The sequence below is a fragment of the Mauremys reevesii genome, linkage group 15, assembly GCF_016161935.1.
Source record: "Mauremys reevesii isolate NIE-2019 linkage group 15, ASM1616193v1, whole genome shotgun sequence".
NCBI classification, from domain to species: domain Eukaryota; kingdom Metazoa; phylum Chordata; order Testudines; family Geoemydidae; genus Mauremys; species Mauremys reevesii.
In genome coordinates, this window is record NC_052637.1 from 30,072,335 (window position 1) to 30,095,104 (window position 22,770).

Consider the following 22,770-nt stretch of genomic DNA (forward strand, 5'->3'; position numbering starts at 1 on the left):
TGATTACATCATGGGACCACTTCTTCACCCGCGCTACGTCTCGTTAGGGTGACCAGACAGCAAGTGTGAAAAATCGGGACAGGGAGTGGGGGGGTAATAGGAGCCTCTATAAGACAAAGCCCCAGATAGCGAGACTGTCCCTATAAAATCAGGACAGGACCCTACATCTCATTCCTCTTGAAGAAAGAGTTTGAGACCTGATCTCTCAGCCAAGCCCACGAACCTGGCTAGTTTGGAGGCACCTGCCAAGAGTCTCATGTGGCTCAGTCATTCCATTGATGGGACTGTCTCAGCCCTGTTACATATTATCGTATAGATCAGGGGTCCCCAACCCCCGGTCCGCGGCCCGGTACCGGTCCGCAGCCTCTTAGAAAGTGGGCCGCGAACCGACCCAGTGGAGCTTCCGCAGGCGTGCCTGCGGGAGGTCTACCCGAGCCGCGGGACGAGCGCTTCCTCCGCAGTCGTGCCTGCGGGAGGTCCGCTGCTCCCGGGGCTCCTGTGGAGCTCCCGCAGGCATGACTGCGGGCGGTTCGCTGGTTGCACGGCTCAGCTGGACCGCCTGCAGGCATGACTGCGGAGGGTCAGGACGAAACCGGTCCCTGGTCCTAAAAAGGTTGGGGACCCCTGGTATAGATACATCTTGACTGTAAACTCTTTGGGGGAGGAATGTGAGCTACAGAGCTGTCTGGGAGGTGCCCAGCCTCTCTTAGCGCTGTATCCCAGTGAGCTGGGTCTGTAATTGGCTTCGTTTCAGGAACTCTTTCGCTCCCAAGAGCGGGGCCAAGGCGCACGGAAAGTTCATCCCACTGCCCGGATGCACTGTGCGCACATACACACACAAGCTGCTTGGGTTTTTTTTTATTAGCAAAAAAATAAAAATTTATTGTCCTCTAGAAAATCCATCCTGCCCTTGAAAACTCTGACACAGATTGCATTCCTTCCAGCCCCACATGCAAATTCACTCTGCCGAGAAAAAGAGTCTAAACCAGGTTTCCGACAGCCAAAACACGTATTTACAGAATACGAGAAAGAACGACAGCTGCAATCACAGTCTATACATGGAATCAACAACACATTGTACACACCACGGATTACCATTCTGCCACCGTCTACACAGACTGAGGGATGCTCCTTCCCAATGCTCCTTCTCCGGGAAGGCCAAGAGAGAGATTGGTCAAGAACTGCCACCAGATCTACTGTAGTGTGTATTGTTTAACGCATTTATTTTAACATCGGAAGCTACAGAGTGGGGAAGCCCCATAGATATCTTTGATCCACAGTCACTAATTTGCAGGAATACTTCACTTTTGCAATACTTTTCTTGACACCAGTAATATCTATTTTCGGTTTGCAGTGCTCCAGGGATTATTATAATCCTGGAGGAAAACACTGGTAAGAATATTCTGCCTTCTAGGCGGAGGAAGAGGGAACAAGAGGATGAACTGTGGCTAGTGGAACACCAATGAATTACTGAATCCATTCAGCGTTAAACTCTTCCTCACACGGTGAGGAATTCTCTTCATTGTCTGAACTGTGCAAGCCCTTGCTAGTGGCTCAGATTAAGCTTTGGAAATGTATGGAAAGTATAAACCCCTTCTGTATGAGAACAGCTGCAGAAATCCCTTTGGGGGAAGATAAAATGTGCTCCCTAGTTGGGCCATTTCCCCGTATCACCTGACTACTATGCCACATACCCCTCTCTGCCACAGTTTGGGTTTGGCTGGGTGTCCATCTGGTCAGGAGATGAGCTAAGCATGGTATGTAAATGCACTGTAGCCTCCCAAACACGGAGAAATGCTCAGGCTCATAGCTATTCTCTACGGAGATTTTCTAGCATTTATATATATATATATATATATATAAGTATGTATGCAGAATATTGTTGCTCTAATTCATCTGTTTCAAGTGGACAGACTTGAATATTTTTCATAATAAAGTACAAGTTTATTGACCTTTAAGAATACTGTGGTTTCACAACACAATTAATACTCCCTTCCCTCAAGTCATGGCTAGGAAACTGCCAAGCAGGCAGAATTAGTCATTGAGGGAACCCTTCCAATGCTACTTATCCAATAAGGACTCTGTGTGGAGGGGTGGAAGCTATGGGGGGGTGTTCCCAGACATGCCCTAGCTATTTAGCATCAGCCAACTGTGCTGCTAATTCAGAAGGGCTGGAAACTGTCCACTTTGACTAAGACTTTTTTTCTTTTTCTTTTAATGTGACTCAGTCCATAGAAGGACCTCCTTGGTCTGATTTAATTATTCCATTCATTACACTATGGACTTTTCTGCTCCAAAATACACAGCATGTGACAATACATTAGAGGGGCTGGATGCATTAGCACCAATATTTCAGCAGGCCCCCTTTTTATAACACACAAAAGCTGATCACAGAATTCTGTTGCTTTAAGAGCAGCACAGTGGCTCCATGCAGGTACCACCTGGCTCAGATGATGTAAAGTCAACAGCTGATAGAGAGAGTCAGAGCCTTTGCCCTTTTTTTTTGCCCCCACCCCCCCAACTCACTCTTATTTTATTTCTAATTTCTAGCAAGAAAAGGGCCCTGACATTATTTATCAAATGCACAAAGATCAATTTCTCTGTTCCATCTGGAGCAAAAGAAATCATTCACATTTCAGATATTTCATGTTTTGAAAGAGCAGCAATTAAAAATTCATAGAAACCTAGATTTTAAAAGCCTTTGTTAAAGGACCAGAGGAAGGAGAGAAAAAGTCACTGTGTTTGTACAAAGAGAGAGTCAAAATACACTGTATTGGGGAGGAGCGTCACACTTCACACCTGGTGCTAATCAACCTGTTCTACTATGATTGGTGTGGGGCAGGGGAGAATCAGGATGTGAGGGCAGGGAGGGGGAGGATTTCGATTCTTTCCAATTTGGATTCTTTGGTCCTTCAGGATACAGAGAAACTGTGTTTTGCTCAGAAGGCAAACTATATAGTTCTCCAGGTTGGAATTTCTCTTGGACCCCACTTGGCTAAGCAATCTGCCAATGGGGAAAAGTCTGATTCCCCTCAGCATGACCAACTAGTTCTGCATTACTGAGGAATTACCAAATCCTAATGGGACAGACATGAGTATGCTGATCATGGGTCAATGTTACTTTGGGAGGAGAGGGGAACACATCCACAGAACTTCCCCTGTGGGAATCAGTTGCAATTATGCAGCCAGTTCTCTGGACAAACCGATTTGTCTAAAGAGCATGGGGTCACAATGGACAATCCTACAGGAAGGAAGGAAGGAGAGTAATAAACCACAATGTTAACAAAAACAAACATTACAAACTAATTTCCATCCAGTAGCCACGTGGGCTGATCAGCTTCAGAGCTTATAAATATTACAGACCTGATTCAAGAGTTTATTTCCTATTATTTTTCCATTAGTTACCAAAACAGTTCAGTAAATTTCATTTTCACTGGGTTTTTCCTTCCCCTTTTTTGTGGTTTTTCATTTGTTTTTAAAAAAGAATTTTCATACATTTTAACAAATGATCTTTCTTTAAGATCAAACTGAGGCAGGTTTGCAGGCCGTTGAGACCAGCCCCACCTCATGGCACAGACATTCAAAGGCTATAACCAAACAACATAGCCACAATAGTCACCCAGCAATATCGCTCCATACAAAAAAAATTAAAAAATTGATGCTAGTTGCAATAAAATACACATGGAAAAAAGCATTTTTACCAAAAACAAGTTAATGGGGGGTGGGAGGGGAGGAGAAACAACTACACAGAGCTGCACTTAGAGATCATCTGGGAATGCATATTAATCCTTTCCCTGCAGAGGAAGGATGGAATCATGGAAGCAAATCTAATTATTTCCTTGCATTAAATACGAAATACTTTGAAAGTCTCTGGTAACAGTTTAATTGTTCCTATTAACAACCATGGGCTGCTGGGGTTTCCGGTGCACTTCCAGGGTGGGGAAGGTGGGTAAACTAGCCCCAAACACCCAGAACCAGGAGTCACTGATGGGATTAGAGACCCAATCCTGCAGCTTTTAATGCAGGTAAAACTCCCAGACATGGAGGTTACTGTCCTTTCAGACAGAAAAGATACTTTTCAATATGTGTTATAGTGTCTAGAGGCTGCCTACATTAAAAATGCTCAAGAGAGAGAGAGAGACGCTGATGGGAGTTTTGCCGCTGCAGATACTGCAGGATTGAGCCACAAATGGGTAATAATAAAACATTGTCTATCTCAGGCCTCAGATACACACACACACTGTGAGCCATGAATTTGTACCTGAGAGCGGAGTTTGCCCCATTAATGTCAGCCTGTTTGCAGTGCCTGTTCAGAGCTGTGAAACCCAGTGCCTCACAACCTGCCTGCCCCATACGGTGAAAGAGAATACACACGAATTAATGACCTGGCTGGCTAGTTGGTTGGGAACCCAGCAGGTTATTGCCTCCCCTGAAATCAGAAGTCAATTTACACTTAGGAAATGGTTGTAGAAAAGCTCAGCTACTAGACAGGGTCCTGGCCAGTGGCATTTTGTTTTTCCTGGAGGGAAACAATGAACTTGAACATTTGTTGCTGGTGTAGGGCTAATCTGGAGGTTCCCCCCTCTCTCCTTCCCCACCATTCTAACCTAGGAGTAAATTGCAACGCCAGCCCAAGTGAACAAGTAGAAGGTAGCATGAGCTCCCCTGCTGATGGTGCTTGGAGGTAAAGATCCATGGTGCTCACAGCAGGTCAGATCCCCTAGAAGGATCCAGCCAGTCTTTGCAGAAAGCTGAATGTCCAAGAGATGAACCTGCACAGCAGGAGGTGGGAGAGTGAGAGAGAGCCCAAGGACACCGGAAGATTTTCCTTGCAACAAGGAAAAGGAATGTCTTGGAAAAGGAAGTGTCTTCATGGGACCCGAGTACCTCCTTTCCCTTCTGTCCCCATTACCAGAAGGAGATCAAGTTTGGTGGCACCATATCTTTCCTGTTACACTCCCCAGGTCCGGCTGCTGTCTGCTAGACACCTGGAGGTTAGACTCTATTGCTAACTCCACCAAGTCACCAGGAATGTTTGTACACAATGGTTGGTGGTTTGAGGATTTTCAATGTCCAGTTGAAATTAAAGTTCTTTTCCTTTCTCAGCTGACATTGTATCTTGTCCCAGTAACTGTATAATCACCCTGTGGAATCCTCTGCCACTGGACATTACTGAGCAAACTAGCTTTAGTAAAGTTTCAAATCAGTGTTATGTATGTGAATAAGAATAGTATCTGCAGTTACACTAGCTAAGTTTAAAAGTCACAAGTGTTATCAAATATCATGCTTCAGGGCATAAAGCGGTCAGCTGTGATCAGGAAGAAATAACTTACACCTGTCTCTGCAGCCTCTGGCATTGGCCACTGTTTAAGGCTGGAATACATGGACAGTGATTTGCTCTATGATGGAAATTATTTTGTTGCCACTGGCATAATGCTGTGTCAACAGCAAGAGTACTAGTGGCACCTGTAGCAAGAGTGCAGCTGGGGAACAGCAGACGGAGCATTTATCATTGTCCTGCAAACTGCCTGCCTGTTTGGGCTGAACAACCCAAGAGTGACGCAGAAATAAGTGGGTTGGTGTGGATACCTCTGTTTACCATGGCACAGCAATGGCTCTGCCCATGGAAGGAGAACCCCTCACAGAGATCTTCTGAGAATTGATTACTGAAAGTACTAAATATTAACCAGATGCACTGCCAGAGAAAAATTACAAACTTCCTGGGTTCTGATCCCTGCCTCAGAACCCAGGAGGAGCTCAGGCTTCACCTTCACCCACCAGAAAATCATGGAGAGCACAGAGCTGTGCAAACCCTGTTATCCTTGAGGCAGTGACACAGGAAATATCTGGCCAGTTCAAGTAGGATCATCACCTCACAGCTCATCTCCCAACCTGACATTCTCACTCACCAACTGGAATCTCTTCCACATGCAATTATGAAGCAAGTCTCCAGACTACCATCCGACCTGAAGCTGAAATACATCTCGACAAGACGCCACCAGGAGGAAAGACAGAACCTGTGGTTCCACCTCCCTTCTATGGATTAGCCTTAGCTTGCGGTTTGGGCAGTATTTCTAAGGACTCTCAACCCCAGGACCCCCAAACATACCTATAATGTACACTAGCCACTGGCCTGGCCTGGCCTGAGTTGCTTTAAATTCAGTATTTTTTCCCTTTTCTTACAAATATACAAATTGTGTAAAAAAACCTTCTAAAAAGTGAACTTTGTTGTTTAAATGGACAGGCAAAGTTCTTGTGTATTCAAAGATCAGCAAGCATCTGAGTGAGCAAAGCTCTAACCCAGCAGACACCCAACAGGGCTTCTGTCAGTGGGGATGGCTTTAACAAGCTGGGTCAGTAAAAGAGTGAAGGTTTGAAGACATGATTGAGCAATGGGGATTCATCTCCTTCCTCTGCCATGAGTCCAACCCTCACTCTGGAAAGCACCTGGAGGCCCCTCTCCCCAACTCCAAAACCCCCAAAATAGTCAAAAATTTGTTATATCCTAAATAGAAAAGAGGAAAAACACAGACTCTTCGCAAATGGCCCTTTGCACTGTATTAAAAACAGCTCTCAAAGTTCCTAAATGGTTAGAATTAGTGGGGAGTGGGAGAGGGGCAGTTTAGATGGGGGATGTAAAATATTAAAAAGTGCTCTGCAACTAATTTTTGTTTTTTTTATATATATATCTATATATATCTATATATCTATATCTATATCGATATAGATATAGATATATATAAAGTTAAAAAGTTCTATCTGATATGAGAAACCAAGTGTCCTTGAATGGTCACGATTGGAGAGTGTGTGGCCTGTTGGGATGGCAGATGGGGCATTCGCCCTCCTCGGCACACATTTCACACAGCACGGCATGTTGGCACTGTAACACCACCCGGTTCTCCTCCTGACACTTAAGACATTTCACTGATTGCATCTGAAATACTGCCTGCAAGAGAGGACAAACCAAAACATAATCATCACAAACCTGCACACGGTGGAGTATATTCCCATCAGTTTTGTGAAGTGAAAGTGAGGCAGCACAGGCTGGTGTATTGAGAGCTGGGTTCCTGGGTACTTTTAGGTTCTATTCCCTGACCTACTTAGATTTAAAATTGTACTCTAGCTATAGCCCTGGTCTCTGTAGCTGTAGAGACCACGGCTACAGCATTTGTTTAATCTGGTTATAACTCAGTTTGACTATATTCACTCAGGTTGAGCAAAAAAGTTGCTAACTTCTGTTTTGGCTGGATAGACGAGGCCTTAGATCTCTATAGACCAGTTGGAAAGTAAGAGGTAAGCGAAATGCTCCCACCCCAAGGTCCCTCATGCTCACCTTGTCGACTCTCTCCAGGTTGGCGCGCAGCTGTTTCTGTAGGGTGTACAGTGTGGAGAGTGAGAGGGTCTCTAGATCAGAGAATGAGCGCAGGAGCTGGGGGTCCTGGCCAGCATGGATCCTCTCCAGCTCCTCCTGGAGTTTCTTCACTTGCAGCTCCAGGGCTTCCCTCTGCTCCCGGGCCAGCTCGCATTCCATGTTGGCTGTGCTGGCACGATCATTCGCTTCCTCTGCTTCCTTCTTCCAAGCATCACATGCCTGCAAGTCCAAGCAAAAAGAGAGAGTCAGTATAAACCCTCTGTCAGCATCCGAGACCAGCTGAGACTCCCTTTTACTTATCTACCTATTTAGATTCACACCAATTTGCCAACATGAAATTTACACCCCCTTAAAATCAGTGGGCCAGATTCCCAGGTGGTGTGTGCACTGGCATAACTTGAATGCCGAGACACCAAAGGAGAGGTGTAGCAAAAAAAAGTGGCTAACTGAAGGATGGAAGAAAGTGCAAGTTAAATCATTGCTACTCTCTGCAGTAACTAAGGCCTTGGCTACATGGGAAAGTTACACTGGTTTAATTAAGGTGTGATTTTACACCAATTTAATTAAACTGCTGTGAGCCTCTGTATGGAGATTCTTATTTCGGTTTTAAAATGGCTGCTTTCAGTTTAGCTTAAACGGATTCCTACTTGACTATGCTAAAATGAAATAAACTTGCTTTAAACTGAAATACGAAGTGTCCACACAGTCTTTTGTGCCACTTTAACTAAATCGAGTATCAGAGGGGTAGCCGTGTTAGTCTGGATCTGTAAAAGCAACAAAGAATCCTGTGGCACCTTATAGACTAACAGACGTTCTGCAGCATGAGCTTTCGTGGGTGAATACCCACTTCTTCAGATGCAAGTGAAGAAGTGGGTATTCACCCACGAAAGCTCATGCTGCAGAACGTCTGTTAGTCTATAAGGTGCCACAGGATTCTTTTTAACTAAATCGGTGTAAGATGGCCCTTTTTGTTAAACTGGTGCAACTTTTAGTGTGTAGACAAGGCCTTAAACCATTCCAGCTCCTAAGCACATGAAGTACACCAGCTCTCAGGGATTCTGGCTCTAAGAGGGATTGAATTACATCACCTTACATCATCTCTATGTTTGAAAACCCTCTTTGGCTATGCCTTGACAACCCGTTGCCACATCCCCCGCAAATTGCACTGTACCTGTTTGGCTTGTTTCCAGGATTCCTCCCACTGCTTAATTGTGCTGTTGGCTTCATCCAGTTCTTGTCGCAGTCTCGTCAGCTCAGCCGCACCTGGACCTGACAGAAACGCAGGTGAGGTACTGGGCGAAAAACTCCCAGAAGCAAAGTGCTCCCATATGCTGCTGTTCATCCCATTTAAACCTGTTTCACGAGGAGACAGAGAGGGTTATGTCACAGGTGTCGGCGGTTTCCCCACTTGTTCCCTGCCCCTGTGAAATCCGGGGCTCACAGTGAATGTTTAGAAGGCAGAGGATTGTTTTAGGAACCAGTTCACTCCTTCAGGAGATAGTCATCCATTTGGAGACAGCAATGCTCACATACTGAAGGTCTCACACTTTTAGGTAGCTGAGTGTGTAGTTTGGGAACTGACGTCTCCTGCCGCCAGAAAGAAGCTCCTCTTGAATGTGGCTCTGTCTACACAGGCTCTAAAGGGGAGTTTTTCAATCAAGTTAGCTTACCCCAACTGAAATCCCCCCGTTTGCTCCTGTGACAGACAGTTTAACTTCCCCAAGATCATTTCAGCTTGTCATGCAGTAGCCTAGTTAGCCTTACGCTAGCTCAGCAGTTCTCAAAAGTCATTGCACCATGACCCTCAAACTAATTTGAAGACCAAATTTAAGTTAAACCAGTGCATACAGACCAGATGCAGGGAGCATCTCAGTCAGAAGCAGCACTCAAGAACCAAGAAGCTGGTTACCCTTGCTGGGCATCTCAAACCCAGTGGCAGAAACTGGTTAGTTTGGGGTCTCTACTGCTTCTTTCAGGGCTTGTCTACACTAGAATGTTGCACCACTTTTAACTAAATTATAAGAGTAACACAACGCCCTAGTGCACATGCAACTCTAATGGTGGAAAGGTGCCTTAAACTGGTATAGCTTATTCCTGTATGGGAAGGGGAATAAACTACACCGGTGTCAGGCACTTCTATAGCAGTATAACTACATCCACACTAGAGGTGGTATAATTATTTTGTCAAAAAAAAAAAATCCCACAACCGACATAAGCAGCAAAGAGTCCTGTGGCACCTTATAGACTAACAGACGTATTGGAGCATGAGCTTTCGTGGGTGAATACCCACTTCGTCGGATGCATGTACAACCAACATAGTTATGCTGGTTCAAAAACTGTCCCTGGCTTCCCTGGCTTAGAGGCAGGAGAGAATGTCTGTCCATTTGCCCTCCTGCTGGTAAAGCAAAAGGATTGGCAGTGGGGGAAAGGGAGCCCTACAGAAGTTTAATGTTTTATTTTTATTGCTGTTCTAGATTTCTTGAAAGGGAGTTTGGCAATGATTAGGTTGCTGGTATGCTGATACCACAGCCTATCATGCTGACCATGAAGTCTCATTGTCTCCTTGTACTCCCCTGCCTGTCTGGCTCCATCTGTTGTCTCTTGTCTTAGACTGTAAGCTCCCTGTATTTGTACAGCAGCTAGCACTCTGGGCCCATGACTAGGGCTCCTAGGCACTACAGTAATACAAATAATAAAAACATACAAACAATAACTATTCACACTAGGCATTCGAGCTCGGCTGCATTCAGTGAGCTGTATGGACAAGTCCTACATTCTAAACCGGTAAGTTACTATGTCAGAAAACCTTATCAAAAGCTGAAAAGACTCAAATTATCCCCACTCCTCTATTGTGTATTTTGCTTTAAAAAAAAATTCAGATCACTAAATGCATTTTGCAATTTTATTCCATTTATTGGATTCTGCACTCTGTGTGGTGCACTCTGTGTGGTTATATGCATACAAGCTATTTAACATTTTTCTGCTGAAATAAAAAGCATAGCTTTATTAAAATAATGTTTTCTGTGACATTTCCCTTTTCTTACTGAAATTGTGACTTTTCCCATGATAAAAACCAGCTGTAATTAAACACCATTGTCTTCTGATAGGTCTTTTCTCATTATTGTCATTGTATAAGCCATTCAAGCAAGACCAAAAAGGCTTGTTCTGAACAAGCAAAGAATGTGATTGCAAGACATGAGACATGGCGTTGTTAGATGCATGAAGCAATAGATTAGCGAAGCATTTAGCTACTTTACTGAGATTTAGCATTGAAAATTAAAAAAATCTCCCAAGTTTGATAAGTGCTCTCTCACTATTGTCTAAAGGAAGCCCTGTTGTCTGTTGTTGTTGATAACAAAAGAGTCACTGTAACATTCAGCCAATCAAATGATTTGATTTCTTGAAATATCTGTGGGTTCTTAACAGATCCTGCTCCCCCAATTCTGCCTGTGTTGTGCCGCTCACAGTCCTCAGTGTAGGGGGCCCACCTTGGGGAGTGGAGGTGGGGATGGAAGGGAATGTGGCTGGAGCACTGCTGCACTCTGCTGAGCCCAGGTTATAGAATGGCAATATGAAGGGAACTGCATCTGGGCATATTAATGGGCAGCAGGTTTAAAACAAATAAAAGGAAGTTGTTCTTCACACAGCGCACAGTCAACTTGTGGAACTCCTTGCCTGAGGAGGTGGTGAAGACTAGGACTATAACGGCGTTTAAAAGAGAACTGGATAAATTCATGGAGGTTAAGTCCATTAATGGCTATTAGCCAGGATGGGTAAGGAATGGTGTCCCTAGTTTCTGTTTGTCAGAGGGTGGTGACGGACAGCAGGAGAGAGATCACTTGATCATTGCCTGTTAGGTTCACTCCATTTGGGGTACCTGGCATTGGCCACTGTCGGTAGACAGGATACTGGGCTAGATGGAGCTTTGGTCTGACCCAGTACAGCCATTCTTATGTTCTTATATTCTACAGTATGCTTGAAGATGCTCTTAATTATTCCAAGGGCCAGTCCAGCCCTCGTTTGTTCCCAAGAACTGAAGGTGGCCTAAAACCGTCTTCCCTTCTCCACCTCAGCTCTGTTGCGCTGAGGATTTAAGCTATAATCACTCGCCCTAAGCTCTGAGCAGAAAGAGATGCAGTCTATTTGTTTGAGCACAAGATGGGGGAGCCAGGAACTCCCAAGTTCTCACCTCAGCAAGTCATCATTAGTGCTGTGTGAACTTGGGCAAGTCACTTAACCTTTCTTCTTCAATTTCTCTATCTGTAGAATAGGGATATTTGCTCCCTCTAGCACAGAAGTACTGTGAAGATTCATTAATTACATGTTGGTAAAGCAGCTTGCAGTATTGTTGTTATTATGGGAAGGAGAGGTATAAATGGCAACACTGAAATAAGACATTCAAATTAAAGTTAACTTAAAAGAAAATACTTACATGGTATAGACACGTATGTACATGTAACACACACACTGTGCATTTACCTAATGATCCATGAGAAGCTGATGTCCCCAAGAATGTGTTTTCTGATTGGCTTAAGTGTCCCTGGGGCTGATGGAGGAAATGCGATGATAGGCTGACCGGTGGAGAAGGAGAGGCAGAGTGAAAAGAGGCAGAACTTCCAAGGGACCCAGGGATATTTACAGGAGCAGAACTTTGCAGCAAACTCCCACCTGGACAAAGAACACACAAAGAGGATGGGAATGTATGATCATGAAGTATGGGCCAGAGCACAGCACAGGAGTTTAGAACAGCAGATGTTAGCTTCCCTCTCCTTATCAAAAAGGGGAGCCCTAGGAATTCCCACCATTTCCCTTCTACATTACACAGCTCTCAACCTTCAGAAGGGGCACTGCGGCCAGCATCCTTCTGGCCAAGCAGGACCAGATGTGACTCCCTTCAGAGTACACCAAGACTGCTGGTCAACTGGCCAAAGCAGAGAGAGGCACTCCCTCCAGACCCTGAATGCGCTCCCCGCTGCAGAGTTCACAGTCCCTGCCAGCCTACGGAAGACCGTTTGTTTTAGATATCAAGTGAGCAGCTTTGCAATGAAGATTCACTTGCAAAATTTGCTCTTCCTTTTTTTAATACTAATACACTTCCAGCAGCCACCAGGAAGAGGATCACATCACCACTTGGTCAATCTAAAATGAGCAACTGGCTTCAGCTATACTTGAAAGCTTGCATCTAGTGGTAACAGAGTTGAGCTCCACTACACCAGAGAGCAGTCTCCTCCTGCTGCACAGATAGCTCCAAAGAGTTTTCTCCCCACTCCCTTCCATTTTGTACTGATATATCCCAGCTTAAAAGGCAATGGTTAACACCCAGACCTAAAGGAAGCGACAGAAAGATCACACTTCCTCTATTCCATGCTTCTTGTCTCTCTAGGCCAACAAGGCTGAGCTGTGGCAGGAATGGGGCCCTCAGAGCACACAGAATCTGGATGTTGAATCAGTATGTTGATCCTTTGAGGGGGATCGGATCTAAAATCATCCACAGAATGGAGTTTGGTTTCTCAGGTAAGGTTCTGAGCAGTAGCTGCATAGGCAAATAATAGCCATTATGGAGCGAGCATTAGGTCATTCATAAGAACCTGTTTCACTGAGTATGGCAATGGTGGCAGATAGTCACCAATGCTCTCTGCAAAGAGTCCTGAGATCTATAACTTTCAAGCCACTAGAGACAGGCAAAATGGACCTCGATTCAAATGTCACATACAGAAGATGAGACATACATTGTATGCTTTGATATAAGGCCATACACTACAAATGATCCTGTGACAGTAGAACAGTATTGCCAGGTCACTGGGTTCCCTGTGACTTTTCCTGGAATTTTCCTCAGGAGATGTGGGTTGCTATATTTTCAGCTGTTTTTATAGCTACCAGACACATTTTAGATGGTCGGTGTTTACAGACCAAGACAAACAAAACATGCTCATCTCAGAAACATTTCTAGGCCACTGGCAAGAACTCATCTCTGCTAGCCATGGAGAGTGATCTTTTGCTCTCAGGACTCTCACTGGTTGCCTGAGTTAGTTACAACTGTTGCTTCCAACCAATAAATCTTTTTTGAGGCTGGTTTTAGAACTTTGTGGGCTGGTTCAGCCTAGCTGATCTGGCAACACTGCTTGGCAGACGATCACAGAAAGCTCTGTTGCTTTCATGTACCTATCATGATGCCACTCGTGTGGGGCACCGTGCTGCTGTCAAATGTCTTCTCCAGGGCAGCCACTCCGAATTCATTCAGGTCCAGGTCATCCAAGGCAGATTCTGCCGGACACAGAGGTACCAATTATGTTACAAAGGACCAACAACTTCAAGAGATAGTGTGGCCCAAAGAGCCTACATACTGCAACAGCCACGGCTGTCTACCGGACAGTGTACTCAGCCCTTCTCTCGATCCTGTGCAGTCGCTAGTAAATGATTCGTGGTGAGTGTAACAGGCAGCTTTTCATATTGGTTTCCGTTGCCTGACCCAATTCCCCAAGATTTTATATCGGCTCGTTCCCAACAGTTACATGAAAACAGACATACAAATTTGGAATAATAGCAATCCTCACAGCTCTCCCCCCTAGTGATATTCTGGTTCAGTCCATACTATGTGACAACACCTACCCATGTTCTGTTTGGTTATGGCTAGTGCTGTATCACCAACGTACTGAGGAGAGGCCTAGAAATGGACTAGCAGCAGCAGGCAGATTGCAAATCAGGTCTGAGGTTCAAAGACAGTATAAGGTGAAGAAAACTTACATAGTGCCTGCCCAATGCTATATCTAACCATTTCATTACAATATACCTCATCACAGACCTACAGCTATACATATACTTATATACATGCATATATATATGTGTCCCCGCCCCCCGGGCCTGTTCATTTGTATTGACTACTTTTATTGTTGTAATTAATTTACATCAGAAATGCTGGCTCATGAAAGAGGATTCAAAGAATCTGACTGACAGAACAGCAGTGACTCCCCTATGGGAGCCCCTTGCTCTACTCTTCTAGGGACTTTGTCCTACACTTGGACCTCTGGATGGGGAGAGATCAGCATACAGCTGACCAGCCCCTCCTGTTAAAATCCGCAAAGGGAAAATAAAGAATTTGCAGCTGTGGAGACTGTCACTGATTTTCTGCTCTACACAGTGTCTACCCCAAGTCTGACAAACCCATGCACTCTCTCAGGAACAGATGTTATTCATATAGAGTGAAAATCACCCCCGGTGTAGAGGGCGAGCTTACGATCTATGCACCATCAAACCTCACTTAAGCACTATTTTGAAGGCCCAAGTTGCACTTAAGGAGTGCATAGCCCTGGTGCTGATCCTCTGTGCAGGGGTGAATGTCATCCATAATGATCTGCAGAAAAGATCTGTTGAGCCATAGTCATAGAAACCCTAGAATCGCTGGGAGGTGCCAACACTACCAGGGAAGTGTGGGATAAGAAACTAGAGCACACTGTAACATCCCTCAGCCTCATGGCTGCAACATGTTATTCCAATTCTCATGCCTGAAGAGCCCCTCCTGAGAGCCTCACTCCGTGTAAATAAACAAGCAGTGTTACCTATAACAGACTCCACTGTGTCACTGGTAGGGTAGAAAGGAAGGGCATTGGCGTTCATGCCTGGGATGCTGCTGGTGCCAGCGGGGCTTGGTGGTGTAGCTGCCAGACTGGAGGTGATACTGGAAGAGATGCTGGAAGTCAAAGGGCTGCCCACTGGAAGAATCCCCAGTATGTCCTGAAACAAGAAGAGGGAGGTAAGAAATTAAACATATCCACAAAAGAATCACTTCAATAACATGCAGAGATACGGCATCAGCCAAGGCACATTAGTGAACGTGTTCTTTGCTGCTCCCATTCAAACAGATGGTTACTGCCACCAATGTGGGGGCGGGGAAAGAGGGGGAGATTAACTGTTTGTGTTTCATGTCTACAGGTTTGTTTCCTTTCAGCCTTACAAAGATCCTTCAGGCCTCACTGAAACGAACTCACATGACCCACAGGTAGTATACAATCAGGGGTCTGGGTCACTCACTCAGCAAACACATTTCCTGGAAACTGACAGGAAACCCTCTTTACAGGGACCCTTTCTCTGCCACAGTCCAGAACTGTGAAGCTACCCTGAACTCACGCAGGCCTTGGCCTTCACACACACGTCTCCAGAAACCCCTGGAGGGCCCTCCCTTCTCAAAAGATCATTTCTGAACTAGAGTGCCCCGACTCTGTCTGGCCTGTCATTGGCTTCCTCCGATTTGTTTGGCTCCGCAGATCTGGCTAGCATTCTCATTTGAGGTGGGGTGAGCTCCAAGCAAGGTCTCAGAGCTCTGTTGGCATTACCGTACCTGTTTGGGCTGTAACAGAGGCTGCTCCTGGCTCCTGTATTCCAGTGAATGGGATTTTATTTTCGCCTGCTGCAGTAAATAAACAGAACAAAAGATAAGCAGGGGGATTAACAGCTAAATTGGAAATGGCTGACTGATGGCTTTTGGAGAGGCCATGAGGAACATGCACAGCCCCCACCCCTTCTATTAGGTTGTCCTGGATGCTTTAGAATCCAAAAAGCGGAGCTGGATGTTTAACAAATGGAGAATCCCCCTGAATCACTCGCCCTCTCGATACACGGACATTCTGCTCAATTATTTATGGATCTATTGCAATTATGTTTGCATTTAACTGAACTACCCCTTCATTAACATTAATAACTTCTTAAGAATACAAGACCAAGTATGGATTCCTTTCCATTGCCCATAGTCTCTGCCATTCTCCAATAAAATTGGTAGGAAGCACATTACATTTTTATATACTTTCAGATTTATTTATTTTTGACAAGATGCTTTACTGTTTATTTTGCTACTTCTCCAGACAAGGTCCCAACCAGGGTTACTTAGTTTAAAAAGGAGAGGGAAAAAAAGTGACATCAATTTCCCCATCTGCAAAATGGGGATAATGATACTGAGTTCCTTTGTGAAACGCTTTGAGATCTACTGATGAAAAGAGCTAGGGATTATTATTACTACTACAAAGGGATGTAAAAAAAGATAGGGTAGAGATGAGCCAGACTCTCCTACTTTCATTTCCCATTAACAAAAACAATAAAGACACATGTAATGAAATTAAAAAGCAACCAAAAAAACAGACTCAAGGAAATCATTTTTTTAACCTGTGGAACTCAATGCCATTATAGATGCCACTGAGCCAAGAGCTTAGTGGGATTCCAAAACAGAGTGGATATCTATATGGAAAAAAATATATCCACAGTTCCACTACCTCAGATAAAAAAATTACAAGTGATTTCAAGCCTCTTGCTTCAGGACATTATTAGCCAACCGCCAACTACAATAACGAGGGTCAGGAAGAAACTTCCCTCGTGAGCATGTCATTGCATAATGGTTTATTATGGAGGTATGGCTGCTGTTATCCTGCTGTATCTGTGACAGAAGACAACATGGGATCAATTACACACCCTGAGGCTGTGAAAAGGTGCCCAGGATCTGCTCTGCTTGTTTCATTTACTGGGCAGGATCCTTGTGATTCAGAGAAACACATTCCAGACATAAAAAGGGCTGTTCATCATTTTATTGAGAGTACAGAGAATAAATAGATCTAAGAGAGTAGGGAGAAGGGGAGGTTCAGGCATGAGGCACAACAGTATCAGAGAAAATGAAGCACTTGCCTGCCATGATCTGCCTCAGCTTTTTGGTTCACCCTTTTGGGGTGAGGGAAAGATGGGATGGAGAGTTAGACAAAAAAAAGTTGCTGTGAAAATGATGAATGATTGACTGCTGAAGATGGACCCTGTCACCTGAATGAATTAAGAGGAGAAAGAGCAGCAGAAGAGCATAGAATTCCTCTCTTGTTTTACTTAATTGATTCATTTTATCGCTTTAATCTTATGCCCACAGGGGGCCACGGTCTGGTGAACAGGCAGGTGAGATATGGACACAAAGATCTTTCTGTACTGCTTTCCCTAAATAGTGCACTGTGTGTATGTGGCAGTCACAACTGAACTGATCTCAGGCTTGTCTTTCTTTGTGTGCAATTGATGCTGTGTTATGTTAGCACATCTGTGTGTGTTTGATAACACGCCTGCTAGATCACCCAGTGCATCTCTTCCTTGCTGACACTCATCTAAATGCAAAATGTGACATAAGCAGGAGTCAGCAGTTAGAGTGGAGAGAGATACGCATGCATACAAACAGAATCACTGCCCATTGTTTTTCCCACCCCTGCTGAGAGGATTCTTGCCAACACACTTGGCAATGTTGCAGCTAAGCCTCACTGAAGCTTTTTAATACATTTCAGGGCCAGCCCCAATGTCTGCAACCCTGAATTTGGTGCAACACCAGTTAAAAACTCCACATTTTTCTCCTTCATGCCCAGGTACAGTAGTAAAGAAACACCTGTATTTCTGAATAACATTAGAGAGTACAAAACTAACCAAAACAGGCAGAAAAATTAAAAGCGGAGATAGAATTTCAATCTATAATTTGCTCCGTTGAGTCGCGGGGGAGGAAAGAGTGATGTAAATTATGGATGAAACACAGAACATGCCACATCCAGCACAGAATAAATCTGCTGTGCAGCATGTTTGCAGGTTACTGGCACCTTTCATCCAAAGTGCTTAAAAGCCTTTACAAACACTAATAAAATAAGCTGTACAACCCCACTGTGCAATAAGTGTTATCATGCCCATCTTACACCTAGGTAAACTAGAGCATGAAGAGGTTAAGCAACTTGCCAAAAGGTCCCAGAGAAACTCAGCAGCAGAGTCATGCACAGAACCCAGGAGTTGTGACTCTGAGACCGTGCTGTACATCACACTCCGTCCCCACTGCACATGAAGGGGTGGAAGAGGATCAATACTAAAAGGGGTTTTATTGGCGCAGCTTTTCCAGTCTTCTGTCACAACCTGATAGGATCTAAAGCTAATTCTTTTGTGCACAGCATGAAAACTCCTTAATGAAAAGTTATTTGTGTTACTTGCTTAGGAAGCCAGGCCAGATATTCAGGTCTCTTGGCTAAATCTGCTTGCTTTCTTTTTTTAAAACCTAGTATCATTTATCCAGCTACATTCAGATTCTTATACTTGTACTGTGGTCGCTTTAGCATGCATGCTAAGCAACCACCCTGTTTTACTGGGCATGTGTTTTGGATGACATATTACTTATGCATTCAACTGAACCACTATGGAGCATCACAGAAAGCCTGGTTCACTAATGTGAACTTTAATATGGACGGCCCAGATCCCTTCAGAGTAGCACAATGAGAGCAGAAAATGGCAGAAGATAGAGCCTCCAATTTTGGGTCTTTGCCTAGTTTTCTGCCAACTGTAAATTTTCATTTTTGGGGAAATGTAAGAGTCCATCTTTCATTTCTTTGAGAAGAGCATTCTCAATCTTTTGCTGTTAGCTAAACATTAGCTGATGTTTGAAAATCACTTTAAAGATGAAGAGTTATGTAGGTGCTAAGTGTTAATATTATATTATTGCTGCTCTGTTAGCTCAGCGTTGCCAAAAACTATCTTCAACCAAACAACAATAACAGCAAAGGTGCAACTTCCCCTCCATTCATCTCAAGGAGAGAGGAATGAGATGGCTCATTTAAATACTATCACTATGAAATCTACATCATACCCAGGTTACAGAACTAGGCAAAAGCTTCTGACCAAAATGTTCAAATATGAGCGCCTAAAGTTGGGTGTCTAATTCCTGGCCTGATTTTCAAAAGTGCTGAGACCCTGCAGGACCCACTGAAGTCAATGCAAACTGTGGCCTCTCAGCACCTCTTAAAAATCAGACTGCTTTTATTTATTAGATGCCTAATTTTGGGCACCTCCATTTGAATATTGTAGATTTTTCTTTACAGGGCTTTAGCACAGTTCAGTAGCATAGTTACGATACAACTTGGCTGCATGCACACACGCAACACCACACTATGTCAGAGCACAGTGCCAGAACACAATGTGTTTGTGGTGCAGACTGGGCCTCACTCACACACACTCATCTGGAGACAGGGCCCTTCTAAGTGTCATATTTATATTCCCTCCCCCTTCCTCCTCAGGTTGGGCTCTTTGCCCATGTTTTCTCCAGAGCAGGGTCTCCCTTGGGCCTGGCCTCTGTTAGCAGGAGACTGGGGTTCTCTTGGTCCTTCAGCCTTGGAGCTGCCCAGTGACTCCTTTCCTACAGCACTTGCAATGGAAAACGAGCATGTGGCTTTTCTTTTGTTTTTAAACAAAGGCTACAAGCTGCTGTACTTAGCAGGGAGATGTGATGGAGACACAGCCAGCCCTGCACTTTGAGCCCAAAGACACATTACATAGATTTGCAATTCCTGGTTTCTTAAGCCATGCCCATGTTAAGCAAACACCAGAACTGGTTTTGAAAACGGTTTAAATTAATAGGGCTTAAACGCTGTTCATTCCACAACTAAATCATTTTAACTAAACCAAACAGTGGTCAAGACTAGCTTCCTGGCAGGCTTGAAACGTGACTCTTCCACCCAGCTGTAAAAAAATCATGTGGGCACACATGATATTAATGACTTCTAAATCATGTCATTTTTTCAAGACCTTGTCTAAGCTGGGGATTTCAATTGTTTGTATTGTAACAGAAGTGCAACGTGGACAGTGCCTTTTAGGCTTTATGCTAATTTTCTCAACGTAATGTAGACAGGGCCTAAATGTGGCCAGATTAAAGGCAGATTTTCTGGGCACCTCTGCTTTCAGTAATATACAACCATATCTCAGTTTGGTAGAGACCAGCCCTCATGAAAAGATGTCTGTGAAAATGTCTTTTTCAATCCCTAACAAAAATCTACTTATCACACTAGCAATATCATCAGCAACAGCAATTTACAGAACATCACTTTACAGAATAAAGATGAAGCCACCATCCCTGTCCAGGACACAGGTGAGTCATCAATTTCAGAAGGGAAAATGCAGAGAAATTACTGGTAACACCAAGGAAGGAAATCAATGGAAGAATTGGACCTGAAGGTGGAAAAGGTGGCACATGTCAGACAAGAAACAGGAGATTGTTCTAAGCTTAGGGAGCAGTATTATTAAGGCTTTAAACTGAGAATGGAAAGAGACAAAGGGAGCAATTATGCAAGAGGACTGGGAGGCACATCAAGAATAAGAGGAATGACAGTTGAGTTATAGGTCAGGATGAGATTATGTGGGGCAAGTGAGAAGGAGAAGTTACTTACCTCAGGCAGTAACTGGTATTCTTCGAGATACGTGCCCCTATGGATGCTCCACATCAGGATGTGTGCATGCCTCCACAACTCTTGATGGGAAATTTTTGTCAGCAGTATCTGTGGGTCTATGCCTGCACCCTAGATACCCTTGTGCTCCAGTATGAGGATATAAAGGGGATGGACCGGCCATCACTCCAGTTCCTTCTCAGCCATGAATGCTCAGCAAAAGGACTCTGAGGCAGAAGGGAAGGATGGCAGATACTGGGGCATCCATAGGGATACACTTCTTGAAGAACTCCAGTTACTGTACAAGGCAAATAACCTCTCCTCCTTCTTTAAGTAGTGTCCCTATGGGGACTTCATGGCAGGAAATTCCCGAGCAGTACTTCAGTCACAGAGGAGGGTGCTGAGGAGGTGGATTCAGTTTGTAGGAAGCATTACTGAAAGTCACATCGGCTCTGGAAGCAGGCACAAGAGTGTAATGCGGGAAAACATGTGCACTGAAGACCAGGTGGCTGAGACAGGTATGTTTTTCAGTAGGGCTACAGAAGTAGATTGACCCCACATACACCTTTTGTGGCTCTGTCCACCAATTTAGAGAATTGAGGACCCACCAAGGTACAGACCCACGCTTGGATAGATTGTGCTTGTTGGGGTGGTAGATGGTTCTCATCCAGGCTTGAAGACACTAAAAGCGTGGTCTTGCTAAAATGTATAGGCTTTCATATAGCCCAGAAGTTGCAGGAAATCCCTTGCTGTGGTTTATAGGCTCTGTTGTATTGTTGAAACGAGGCTGAACATTGTGGCAAATCTGTCCTTGGGCAAGTATGCTGTGGCAGTGGATGAATCCAGAGTGTCCCCAATGAAGTCCATTGAGTGAGTGTGAGGATAGACTTTTCCACATTGAGGCGGAGGTCCAGTGAATGGAACAGAGATTGCTGTCTGTATCTCAAGAAATGAGAGACCTTTCAGGAACCATCATCCATGTAGGGAAATATGATTATTCCCATCTGGCGAAGATGGGCTGTGATGGCTGAGAGGACTTTGGTAAAGACTACTGGGGCAGTGGAGAGGCCAAAGGGTAGAATGCAATACTGGTAGTGGTCCCTGCCCACCAGAAAATGTAGAAAAAATCTGTGTGAGGGGTGCACGGCTATACGAGCATAAGTGTTCTGAAGGAAGAGGGAATTATCACTGCTTGGGTTACCATTCTGAAACACTGAGAGTGAACGAAGATGTTCAAAGTCCTGAGGCCAAGAATTAGTCTCCATCCCCTGTTTTTCCTCAGGACCAGGAAGTTCCAGAAATAAAACCCTTTCCAGATAAAGTGTGGTAGAACAGGTTTGATTTTATATTAGGAGGCCTCATGAAACCCTCATGAGAAGGGTTCCTGAAGATGGGTGGGACAGGGGAGTTGGGGGTCTGGAAGGAACTGAAATGGGTGGAACTGGCAGTAGAAATCACCTCCAGGATCCAACTGTGTGAGATGATGAGCTCCCAGAAAGGTAGAACATGGGAGAGACAATCCCCATAAGAGTGGAGAGAGGGAAAGGGTCAAAACTGTCGTTTTGAGGATGTTGCCGACTAGGACATCACTGTAGGGGACAGTCCTTTCTTAGTGAACCTGGGCTTCTTTCTGTGGGGGGTTCAGCCAATCTTGGGGGGCAGGTAGTGGATGGGATGATAGTGTTGACCCATTTATGATCTATTGTATTTTCTTTTTGCTGCAGGCATTTAGATGCCCAGAGATCAGTGTCACCAGGGGGTCTTTAAGAGAATGGCGCGACGTGTCCATGGCATTGCTGAACAACTTGGGTCCCTCAATGGGAAGGTTCTTGACAGTATTTTTTCCTCGTGGGGGAAGCTGTAGGAATTCAGCCAAGAAGCTCAGTGCAAGACTACTACCATAGCCATGGAACATGCAGCTTTATTGGTGGCATCGAGCAAGGCCTGGAGAGACACCTTAGCAACTGTCTGGCCTGTTATGAGGGCTTGAAATTGTTCCCTCTGATCCTGAAGCAGGTGTTCAATAAAAGATAAAAACTGAGTAGTTTGTAAAATCATAATTTGCCATCGGGGCTTGGTTACTGGCTACTCTGAGCTGCAAAGAGGCTGAGTAGCAGCATTTATGGTCCAGAAGGTTCAGCTATTTCACCTCCTTGTCAGATGGCATTGAGTGGGACTGATGTTGCCTGTTTCATTGGTTAA

At 44.5% G+C, this 22,770-nt stretch overlaps 1 protein-coding gene across 4 annotated transcripts in view; it reads right to left on the bottom strand.

Annotated features, from left to right (window-relative positions):
- Positions 1-605: 605 nt before the first annotated feature.
- UNK (unk zinc finger) overlaps positions 606-22,770 on the bottom strand; it is a 61,069-nt gene continuing 38,904 nt past the window's right edge. For 2 of the 4 annotated variants that reach the window (XM_039501230.1, XM_039501232.1), the window contains exons 11-17: positions 15,708-15,776; positions 14,929-15,103; positions 13,535-13,636; positions 11,852-12,040; positions 8,544-8,725; positions 7,334-7,591; positions 606-6,946 (exon numbers count right to left, since the gene is read on the bottom strand). In XM_039501230.1, coding sequence (XP_039357164.1) covers positions 6,791-6,946; positions 7,334-7,591; positions 8,544-8,725; positions 11,852-12,040; positions 13,535-13,636; positions 14,929-15,103; positions 15,708-15,776 — 1,131 coding nt within the window. In that variant the 3' untranslated portion in view covers positions 606-6,790. The remainder of the gene's footprint in view (positions 6,947-7,333; positions 7,592-8,543; positions 8,726-11,851; positions 12,041-13,534; positions 13,637-14,928; positions 15,104-15,707; positions 15,777-22,770) is intronic. The other 2 variants (XM_039501231.1, XM_039501233.1) reach the window with 2 other exon arrangements.